The sequence below is a fragment of the Anopheles ziemanni genome, chromosome 3, assembly GCF_943734765.1.
Source record: "Anopheles ziemanni chromosome 3, idAnoZiCoDA_A2_x.2, whole genome shotgun sequence".
Classification (NCBI taxonomy): Eukaryota; Metazoa; Arthropoda; class Insecta; order Diptera; family Culicidae; genus Anopheles; species Anopheles ziemanni.
In genome coordinates, this window is record NC_080706.1 from 12,286,222 (window position 1) to 12,298,143 (window position 11,922).

Below are 11,922 nucleotides of genomic sequence, written 5' to 3' on the forward strand. Positions count from 1 at the left end.
TGATCGATAGCGGTATCGGCCGCCCCTCTGCACCCCAAAGCCGTGGGAAAGTTTCGATCGTTTGGACCAACGGTGCACGGGGAACGATGGAGTGGCAATGGTGTGCAATGAACGAGTGACTAATGGAAAATATTTAAAGCAGTATGCAAATAAACAAAATACATAAAAGTCATCGAGAAGTGAACAAAATAAAATGCAAACACAATGCGTTGATTTCGCAATTAGATAAATTTATTTATTTCATAAGAACAAATAATAATAATATTACTACCAGTGATAACAGTATGACAAATAATTTAATCTCTTTTTGTACAGTTCAAACTTAACTATAAAAGTGTGCCGCGATTCCGCATGGGGGAATCATTCGTAGTGAAAATATGTTGCGATGGCAAACGGAAGAAGACGTTGGGCTCCTTGGCGGGGCGGTTAGACACCACCCTCACCATCGAGCTGCGAAGAGAAGTAGCCTCGTTTTAGGTTTTGTCCGCTGTATAGTAAACACTGTCCGCATGCTGCGCTTCCGGTTTCTGTACAATGGCAGCGCATCGGTGCTCTGGGTTTTGGATCGGTTTTGTAGATTTCGCTAGCCTAAACATTAGTCAACTAGTAGCCGCCGGAGCAGCTCATTGTAGCAGTTCGCAGAGTGCGGTAATGTAGGTCTGTGCCATCTGAAGCGTTTCGTGCTTGGACAGCTGCCGATCGTTGCCGAGCGACGGCAGGTATTGCCGGAGCCGATCGAAGGCATCGTTGAGATTTTGCATTCGCTTGCGTTCGCGTGCGTTCGCCGCCAGACGGCGCTTCTTCTTGATCTGCAGAGGAACTTGCTTGCGCTTCCGCTTGCCCATGGTGCTTCCGGTGGCGGGACAAGGGTTGGCGGGTAAGACAACGGTCGGCAGAGCGGACTCGCACGGTTTGAGGAACGGTTTGGGCAACGACGGGCAGGAGAGTGCCGCTGGCGAGGTAGCGTTAGTTTCGTCGAGGAGCTCCGGCTGCATTTCCGGCTTGACCTTCGGTTTCCGATTGTACTGGCGTTTTTTCACGGGCAACGCGGCTCCGGTGGAGCCTGCTCCTGCCAAAAGCGACACCGAGGGTTGGCGTACAGCGTTACCGGACTGGGAGGGGGGCATCTGAACGTTAGCAAGCGGTGGCGAAAGAGGTAATGCTGCTTGTGTCAGTGCTGGGGCGGTTGGCTGGGATGTCTGTTGCATGACTACTAGGTTTTCCTTGTACTCCTCGACGTCGATGAAGTGGCGCTGAGGCGAGCTGGCTAGGGAGTAGTAGTCGGGACTCTCGGAGCCGAAGCTGGACGGGCTGGGAGTCATCCAGCTGTCCGGGTAGTTGTCCATGAACCCCGGCAGCATCACCACATTAGGAGCGTTGGCGGAAACTTGCGGCGACATGGAGGTCGCGCTCGGGACGCCAAATCCATATCCGGTTGATACGCCGAGGTAACTCTGCCCATCGGCTTGTGCCAGCGGTAGCTCCAACTGCTCCATTTTGACGTTCACACCAGCACCGGCACTGCACGCGGACACCGGCTCGTGGCCGTAATAGTAGAACGGATGCTGCCGGCTAAAGTCACTGGACATTGTGGAGTTCTGTTTGAAGTGCTCCAAAATCAGGGTAGGTTCACTTGCGTTCACTGAATTTCACAACTTCAGATTAATCGTTCTTTTGCGTGCTATCTCTAAACAGCAAACAATGTTTCTAACACCTCGTCTCGATTGAAGGCACCGAGTAGCCACGTCTTCCGTACGATTTGTAGGTAAGTTCGTATTAAACTAAACTCCTTTCGGGACTCGCCGGTTGTATTTATACGCTTCCCATCTACCTGTTCTTCTGATCCTGAACAACCGATCTTCACCGAATCGGAAACTTCATCCCCACCCCGGTTCGAGTTCGGTTCGCTGGACTGAGATGAGTCGGAACAGGTTGAGAAATGGAACGAACAAACGTACGAACGAATCGGAGCAGGTTCCCAACCCGGCAAAGGAAGCCGGTGATGAAGGACGGGAGGAAACGAACGGTCGGAAAACGCAAGCACGTGCCAGCCGACCAATCAGAGAATGGCGACCGGAACCTGATGCGGCCGACCGGTTTTCCAATGCTTGTGCGGGACAATTCTGACGACTGTGGCAACATTTCCAAGGGGTTCTATAATTGTAATCCTTTCAACAAACCCCTCGAAGCAAGTGCCTTAAGGTGCGGAATTGGCAAGCAAGGTGGTTAATGCTTGTGCAGAAGGAATTAATTTGAAAGGAAGTGGAGGAAGAAAAACACAAACTTTGCAAAAGCTGGAAGGTAACGAAAATTTGCGAAGGGGCAAGCAAGACCGACTACTTTTTTAAAGCCGGAACCATCCAGTACTTCCTCCTCACAAGGAAGCGCGTGGTCAGTGACGGTCCTTTCGCTCGAAGGATGCAGATGACGCGCGTCGGTGTTCGAAAGCGTAAACGATTACGATTGATGCGTTCCGGGAATCCTGTCGTGGTCTACACCGGGGGGTGAGGGGGGACCCACGGAAAGCGTTGGTCACGGTTGGCACCCCAACGAGGACGAGGAAGTGCATTTACGTTCCGAGGATCCTCCGGCAAGAGCGAAACAGACCGAGCAGGACCCTCTGTTAGAGAGAGGAATGAAAGAAATGAAATATAATAAAATGGACAACAAAAATAAGCTCGATCCTCGCTGAACACGATCGCTCTCTAATTTCGGAAGGAGACACTCAAGCCATCTGGCACGCGTCGGCATCATGCTCATCATCAGCATCGTTCGGCTCGATGTAGGGAAGGAACATTTGAACACATGTTAGGGTTTCAACCTTGTTGCTCGCGCCTCGAAGGATGATTGTAGCATAACAGTTTTCTTAAGGAAGCGTACAAAAAGTAAAATAACCGCTTGGATCAAGGAAGTTTTATTAAAAGTGAACTTTTATTGAGTACGCCTCTAAAGAGATCCTTTTACTGATAGCATTCACCGTAGGATCCTAACAGGACAACAGTAATAAAAATGTCAATAAAATTACCTGTACATCCTCTATGTTCAACATGCATTTGATAGTTTTGAAGAAATATACTCTCATTTTTATACACATTTGAAATCCTCATTCACTGTTTAGTGCTTGAACCAGTAGAAAATTTTGAACCAAATCTAAGTTTGATCTTTTCGCACAAAAGCACTAATGATGTCGATCCGGCAGTGCACATATCGTATTTAATATAACAATAAATCAAATTGATTACAAATCATTTTTAACTTTCCTTTTAGTAGTAAGAGTATGTTTCAAAAATAATTCCAAATACATAAAAAAAAGTTACTTTTCGATTATAAATTTAGATCCCAGTTCGAATTTCGGTCAAATCTTGCACACAACTATTGCATGCTGTGGAGCATAGCTTTCATAGTAGCTTGTGTGAAAGCTTGTTTGATAGGTTGAAATTGTTTGCCAGATTTCAGGATTCCACCGATAGGACGAATTCTCTCTTTGCTACCGATTTTATCTATTTTTTTCTGTTATTATTAGACCAATTCAGGGTAAATCGTGAATTACGTGGAATATAATGATCCTTAAATTGGGGCATCAACATTTTGTTAGCAAAAGAAAAATTTCGCACTCAAACTTTCACTGTAAAGTTTAATGTAACTCTGTTTTTTTAACAACCCATACTTCCGGAACCATAAACATATTGAAAGCAAACGGAACAAAGGCAACTATCGATAGCATTGTTAGTGATAAGGGAATGTGTTCGCCTTTTACAAAGAGCCATGCCAAACGGCACGAGCTGTGCCTGAGGACGTTTTAGGATACTCGTAACTTCAAACGTCCGAAACAGTGCTGGATGACTATCTTCAGTCATAAATTGTGAAAACATACGGCCGTTGTGCTAGGCTGAAGTCTATGAATGGGAACACTATTGAGCACACTCGAATGTGCGACACAATAGCTAGGTACATACAAGCGAAGCGAGCTCAGGCGATGGCTTAAGGCAGTAGGATTTGCAGTATGTAACAGCATATTCCTAGCATATCTGCTCGTTAACAAAGGGCTTCTAAGGAATCTGAAAATATTCATCAGGAGCATTCATGGTTACGGATTATCGAGACAGTTATCATGTCAACGGTATCGATGCACAATATGCATCGGCCTGATTGAATAGGCATAAATAGCACAATATAGAGATTTCATGGAGCAATAATAGAGAGGAATTATGCTTATGAATTGAAAAAATTGTTCATAAATATCTTAATACTCCCCTGAATTCAATAATCTTAAAACTGAATAAAACCAAAATTAAATTACAACGAAGTTCCTGCTTACTCAAAGGCCAGTCACATTCACCATTTCATCAGCCCACTCGTCACATCATGCTGCCAATGCCAAACATTCGGCATGTAATTTCAACCATACTGTCTTTCAGCTAAAAATAAAATATGTTTTGATATTATCGAAGGATTTTCGACGAAACGCTAAAGCAAAAATCTGCTGATAAGCGATGTAATTTTTCCTTTCTCAATAAATGATTTCGAAATCGGCTCTCTACTCGATTAAGCGGAGGGCAATAATTTCGTGGAAAACTCGTTCGTAACGTGATCCTGATTGACAATCGATTGACAGTGGCATGCAAGGATGTCACTTGACTTCCCTTCGAATGGCGTCCGTCGGTGTGGGACGAGGAACTGTAGACACTGTTGAGTTTTTTTTTCTTACGTTTTGGAATTCCGTGGAGAAATATTAACATTCTCTACCAAGTTCTATTAAACACTCCGTGGTAGTCGAGTTCGGTACAAAATATGGTTTTTGAAGCTCTTTGAGGCCAACGACACGGAAATTCATACGTAGGTGTTGGTCCTATGTTGAACATTTTAGGCTAACAAAAAGACAGCTTTATCTTGAAACGATGCGTTGCCGTTGGATGAAAAACGTATAGTTGGAGTCGTTTCGTGGATAAAAGCAGCTTGATGAAATCGCTACAATAAAAACCAGTGTACGAAGGGACGACATCAACTTGAACCTAAAACTTTGATGTTGAAAATAAAATTTGTCAAAAGACCCGTGTCAAGTGTAACCCATCGTAAACGTGTTCACATCTTTCTCCGCGAGCCCGTTTGTGCGTAAAAATAAACTTTTCAAACAACCACAACACCAGGCGAAGATTACGATGGCGCTGAGCACGTGGACAGTTGTTTGATTGCTGTTTTTCTTCCCTCCCGTCGTTCGCTAGCGCCAAGTAACCGAATAAACACCCAACAGGCTGTCAATAAACGCCCCCAGTCGGAGGTTGCAACACCAGCCGGTGGAAGGATTTTCTGCCAAAGTGCTAAAATAATGTGCGGTTTGCAGGCGAGAAGCCCCTCGTTGGTCAGTGATGGTATCTTCCTCTTGCCGGAATTGAATTTATCGACGGCTGATATCGGCACCGTTGTTTGCCCGCAAGTGAGATGGTGAAGAATTCGCAATATTGATGAGTGGAATGTTCAGGAAAAGGGCATGCTGTGGAGGTTTGTCCAGACGCAAAACAGCCAAGCCTCCGTTGTCATATCAATTAAGCTACAACCGCCCCCGGGCATTTGCGATTGAGCACGTTTGCGATGAAATTGTATCATTTGCGAAAATATTGAAATGAAAGATAAGAAATAATAAGCAAGAAACCATCGTTAGAGAGTATGAACACGTGATGGGCTGGCGGATGGCGTGGGACACGAAAAAGCACCGACCAAACGCGAATAGAAATAAACTCCATGAAAGGCCACATTTCAATAGAATACAAATGGCGTATGAAATGCACGATAATAGGTAAAGTTGAATTACATTTAGTTGCTGTATGGCAAACATTTTAGCTGAAGCCATTAGCTAATGGGAAAGCGTAAATTAATTTTCCACTGATTAGACTGATTTCGGAATGCATTACTCGTGCTTTTCATTTTGTGTTCAAAATAAACTATATTTGAACAAATTTAGGATCATTTTCCAAACGCATTGTTGAGGTTTACAGAGAACTAGTAAAAAACACAACTGGAAATAATTAAATGTTGAGTATGCATTATTCACTGGACACTTTTGGGGCTTATAGTTCCATTACTACCAGAGTGGCAGCGTGCAATGCAATTATTCGAAACAGAGCAGTTAAAGACGAAAATATTAGGAAAAATATATTAGTCGATGGTAAATAAGAAGCACTTTAACAAGTCCATTCTTACAACCCAAAAAAAAAACATTTAAAAAAAAACAACTATTAGCAACACGTGCGCGGCAGGCAGAGATACTATGAGTGCCACGTAATTTGAGAGCCTTCGGGAAATCCCGAATACTACCGAATGTAGCATCGACCGTTGCGTGCACCGGTCGTGAGTGCCTTTAAATAAGCAGCATCCTTGCACGGCGAAGATCAGTCGTTGCCCGCGATTCTCACTAACATTTCGTCCAGATGGAATACTTAGTTGCCAGCCGTCGACAGTGGAACGCTTACGAAGAATTGGATGACATACCGCGCGAAGGGGTGCGATAAGCTGTCACGATGACCACAGTGTCAGTGCTGTTTGATGTGATTTATGCTAAAAGGTGCAAGTAATTAAGAACTCTAACTGGCTGAAGTGTCCAACGGCCAACGGTGTGTAAGCAAAATGTAGAAAGTGGGATCAAACAAGGACTGTCCGGGCTAACGCTGAAAGCTGCTAATTGTAGCAACGTAAATCATATCGTGTTTTGAAAAACATACCCCAACAATGTGTGCCAACTCAACCAACCGTGACGTGTACATGATCTTCAGTGCCGCTTGGAGCACGGAGTCGGCAAGGGTGGAGTGGAGAAGGATTTTAAAAATTTACATTTACACTTTTATGCTAGCGTCGGTGTGTTGCGGTAAGTTTGTCGTAGATCTAGGTTGTGAAAAATGAAATGAAAGGTAAAAAATGGAACTACTATACTTCTTTGATTAATTGGGCAGCAAGATATTTCAAAGGGTGATTGCTAAAATACCAACAAATCCTTTAAACGAAGTAAGTAGGCTTCCGTACCGAAGTGGAAAATAAGCCGATTATGAAGAGTACTTTAATTGGACTTTAAGAAGAAAGAGATGATATCAAATGCAAACAAAGTAGGAGGAATGAAATGTTGACAAATAATCATCCACAATGGCTAATTTTCCTACTACGTTTTCGTTGGAACCAGCTAGATTCATTGAAATCTTTGACCTGAAGAATACGGATTCGACTAAGCCTAGCAATCGTTGCCATCGGTCACAGCCATTTGTTGAGCTGGAGAAAAAAAAAAGAAATATAGCCTATATAACGCCCGACCCTTTAAGGTGTGGTTTTCTTTTTCCAAACTGTCCGCAAACATTACTTCGCCAGATTCTGAGAAAGTGAGCCGGGATAAATTGACAAAGCAACCGAAGGTCAAAAGACAGTCGATTGGAAACGTTGACGTATATGTAGGTTGGTACATAATTTAGTAACCACGCACGCTGGCCCGGACGAACCAACGGTTTATAAATCATTTACCTTAGATCAGAAGCCTTACGATTACCGAAGAGTAAAACAGACATGTCAAAGTCAGTCAAAGCAGGAGCGTCATGGTTGCTTCAAGTGCGGTAACTTGGTATTAAGAAACGAGCTAAATTCATCCCTCCTCCCACATACACCTCACCTACCCGCCTGCTAAGTATGAAACCTCAATACTAAGCTACAATAAATTTGGGTATAAATATTTGATCCAAAGTTTAACCCAAACTGGGTGCTAATCCCTGTGGGTTCAGAAATATCTGTGCCTTAATGAGGTCTCGTTAATTTAGTTTTATGGTACTTCAAACGCTATCGTCAGATTTTGGGACACAATTCGTAGCCTGTGTGCCTGCAGAGACATTCCGGTGAGAATATGATACTGATTCAGCCCCTTCGGTCCCAATGTCGAAGGGTTTTAACTAACCCTAATTGGTCGTTTAGATAATTCTTGAAAATAGTTTAAATTAACTGGGGATTAAACTTGCAACCGATTTAGCTGAGTAAACCTAAGATTTTTGATAAACGTTTGTAGATGCGATACGAAAGCGTAAGGCATTGTCAATATGTAAAATTCTGTAAGAGAAGCGAAGGGAGACCGGATGGTTGTTTACCATCAGCTCGTAGAAACTTTGACGACCGTGCCAATATGTTGTTTGCAAATATCAGGCAGCCGAATTATGGCAAACTCTTGGTAACTCATTAAAACTCCCAGAGCTTATGTCGATCATATTCGGTGGGGTTTAGGTTGGTTGAGGTCGAAATTGAGGTACGACAATAGAACCAGTATAGGATTATGTTGTGTTATTTCTTGTAAAGTAAATTTGTTTATTTCATAACATTTACTGTGGTAATATTTGCATTATCTGGCGGGTTGAGTGTCGGTTGTTTAATTGGTAGATAATTAAATGATTTCGACAAACATGTGAATGTGAATGTGAAAAGTTATGTGAAAACATAACTTTTAGTATATTATCTGGAAGCATAGTCTCATCGTTGATTTTCCCTTACGTACAGAAGCAAGTTGTATTTTATTTCGTACCCAGAGCAGCACAACTGCTGTGCGAAAATGAATTTATGACCAGCGAGTGGCGTTAGTATCCTGCCGCCGCAGGGAAGTCTTTAACAGATAATGAATTTCCGATTCCACCCTCCACTGGTCTCCAGCATTCAATTTTAAATGCCCCCACCTTAAGTATTCCTTCCCCGTCGTTGCAGAGTCCGCACAGCAATCGTTGGGTGCCCTGCCGGAGCCGGTCTGTGGCCAAATCTCGCAGATGCTGGACAGCTGCTTCCGCAACTCGTCGCCCACGATCGCCGTCGAGCTGCTGTACTCCGTCAAGATCCCGGACTCGGTGGAGGAGATAAGTGACCGGTGCCTGTAGGTTACGACTCCCACTCCCCCCCGGCACCCGCCATGAATGTACAATTTTCCGACCCCACTCCTTTTCCACAGGCTGTTCAACCGGGGCATGGAGTGTGTGCAGCACTACTTGAACGTGTGCGTCGACCAGAAGGAGCGGAAGATCATCGAGAACGAGGTGTACGGAGCGAAGCGGCTGTACGAGTTCCTCTGCCGGGACCGCTCCTACCAGCAGGGTAAGCAGTGGGCGGGACGGTGGGGATCGTTCTGGGTATTCCGTGTTTTTCTTTCTTCATTGCCAGCCCCTTCCGGGCGGTTTCGGGCTTGCAGTAATATTTTAAACTCCAAGCGAGGCAAACAGCACGCGCACGAAACGAGGGGCTTTATCATTTTGCGTGCTGCCAGACGCAAGCATGGGTTCTCGTGCGCGCAATCGTAGCTCATCCGATGGAAAGTTCCGGTGCACGCTGATCCTTTTCAATTTACCGGAGCTTATAGAAGTATCCTTTTACCACGAATGAGTAATAATTGCAATGGAAAATATAATTCAAAAAGTTTCCCGTCCGACTTGGAACTGAAACATTTTACATGTTGATTGGAACAATCGTGTAACATTGTTATAAGAATAAGTTTTGTAAAGTTTTGTGTGAGCGAGCGATCTTTTTGTGATTTAAAAAATTTCCTAAAAAGACAGTCTTGTAAAATTTGGAAAAACAGTGTTCAAAACAATGCGAAAAGTTGAATGAAAAATGCTGTACGTTTACTGCCCAATTGTAATGCAAACGGGTTTTTCTGGGGTACGGGTAAAGTTTTCTGACAGTGAGCGATCTTAATGTAATATAAAATTTATAAGTCATGTAAAAAGTGGAAAAAACAATGTTCAAAACAATGCGAAAAATTGAAAAGTTTGTACTACAAAATTTTCCACTTTAAACAGTCATGTAAAACATGTTAAAACAGTGTTGAAAATAATCCGTCAAGTTGATTGAAAGCTGCGATGCAATGAATGTGGAATTGAACACTCCATAGGTGTTGTAGGTCGCATTCCAGTGCAGCCATTACGATCCCACCCGCTTTTCCATTTGCAGAATTCCTACGACACAAGACGTGCTTCTACCACGTGCATCACGACTGGGACGCCTGTTCGAGCAAATTCATCGGCATCCTGAAGGAGGAAATGACCAAAACGACGAAGCACTCGGTCAACGTGCAGTATATGCAGTTTTGCTGGTAGGTGAACGAACAAAATGGTACTTTCTTGCCGATAATTCGCCTTCCGGGATGTAATCAATCGGTTCCGCTCCGATGACCGCTCAATGATGACTTGGTTTTCCTATCGTCGTATGTTTTTCCCCCCCCCCGTCCCCCCAGCGCCCGGTACGGCTACGAGAACTGCGTCGCGAACAGCGCCCGGCACAAGTGTCGGCCCGACTCGGCCCTCTTCCTGCGTACCGTCGCCAGGCTGCTGTCCACCGACCGGCACTTCCTGAACTGTGATAAAATCGAACACGAGGTGTGCTCGTCCGGAACGAAGGCAGCCGGGTGGGGGGTTCCGTTGGCGGCTACGTTGGCATTCCTGCTGGCCGCGATCCGGCGAACTTCGACACTCTAGACAACGCGACGATCTTCGAGGAAGGCGTGTGAGCGTTGAAATCCGAACCGAGTGTTGAGGATAAAGCCGAAACAAGAATAATATACCAAGGGATAATAGACGCTCGGTTGGCTTTGGTCATCCACGCCAAAGAAAGGCTTCGGTCGACGAGCAGAACAACGGATCAGTACGCCATTCGAGCGTTCCTTCCGGCGAGCGAAATAGTGGTTTCAGCTACCCAACTAAAACATTAGTACCACATGCTATAAGAGCCCAGATTAGGATTGTCGGGTCGGGTCGGGTAGGGAATGATTTCAGAGTTTATCGTTAACCAACGAACGATCACATTTATAGGGACGAATTTGTACTTAAAAAGCCAGTTGTCTGTAGTCATAGCGAACAAGGTGTCTCGATGTCGGCTAGCCATTTGCAAAAGTGATGACGAGCAAGGTGGAGTCCGGTCGCTGCCGGAACAAGGATGAACTTTTCAACGATTCTATCCCACAGCGTGTTGTGATACGAAACTGCATACTAACTGTTAAATATTTGAACACGTTTGGCTTACTGATAAATAAATAAATGTCATAAAATGTTACTAAACGCTTTTTTTTTCTTTTTACTGTTTCATTTGAGAAAATTTTGAATTTCTTCCTTCGAAAAAATACAGTATAACTGTACAAGAAAAGGTAGGATTTTACAAAAACCTTTAATTTCATTTGTCTGACATATTTAATTGACATCAATAATACATTTCCATTGCATCGCATTGCAAAAAGCATTCCATACTTTTTTCCCTATGTTAGGATTCGAACCCACACCGTCGAGGTGGTGAGCCTCGAGATTCATGAATCTGATTGGTTCTTTGCGTTTTAGAAATTCATGAATCTTTAAATGAGAGATTCATTAATCCCAAAGATTCATCGAATATGAAAACTTATGAGCAAAAATGGGTAGAGGGGCCCCTTTTTTGTCACATGATCCTCCTCAACGAAAGAATCATGGAGATGCGTGAAAGTTCCATGAAGGATTCATGAAAATTTATTAAGGTTTTGGACGATTTATAAACGTTTTAAGATTCGAATCCCAATAGATTCATGAATCCATCTGAATGAAACTTTGGTGAAAGTTTCATATGAATGAATCTCGCCAAAAGATTCATAAGGCTGTGCTACCGCTTGGGTGTCGCGGACCCTCATCAAACCTGTAATCAATTTATAAAAAGCTTTTCTGTGAATCATAAAATTCCATTTGTTTTTTGTTTGCTGCTAGTCAATCATTCTTTATGACTGTGGAGTAGGAATCTCATTTCAGTTGAAATGAACAGTTGATAGATTGGATTAGGGCTCACTCTGGAGCTGCTGAAGGGTTTTGCTATTGGCTGTCTTCGTTGGCTTTTATCTACGTTGGCATTGCTATCTCACATTGTTGCGGTACACTACGGTGTTGTTGGCCCATGTCCATTTCGTATAAG

General features: G+C 43.8%; 2 protein-coding genes across 2 annotated transcripts; one reads left to right on the top strand and one right to left on the bottom strand.

The window, feature by feature from the left end:
* Positions 1-623: 623 nt before the first annotated feature.
* On the bottom strand, positions 624-1,589 carry LOC131288085 (protein atonal-like). Its single transcript, XM_058317184.1, has 2 exons — positions 1,109-1,589; positions 624-1,069 (listed from the first exon to the last, which is right to left on the bottom strand). The coding sequence occupies exons 1-2, from the start codon at positions 1,587-1,589 to the stop codon at positions 624-626; spliced, it is 927 nt and encodes a 308-aa protein (XP_058173167.1).
* Positions 1,590-6,723: 5,134 nt separating this feature from the next.
* On the top strand, positions 6,724-10,472 carry LOC131284088 (uncharacterized). Its single transcript, XM_058312944.1, has 5 exons — positions 6,724-6,859; positions 8,716-8,878; positions 8,954-9,096; positions 9,949-10,090; positions 10,232-10,472. Exons 1-5 carry the CDS (start codon positions 6,724-6,726, stop codon positions 10,470-10,472), a joined length of 825 nt encoding a protein of 274 aa, XP_058168927.1.
* The last annotated feature ends 1,450 nt before the right edge of the window (positions 10,473-11,922 follow it).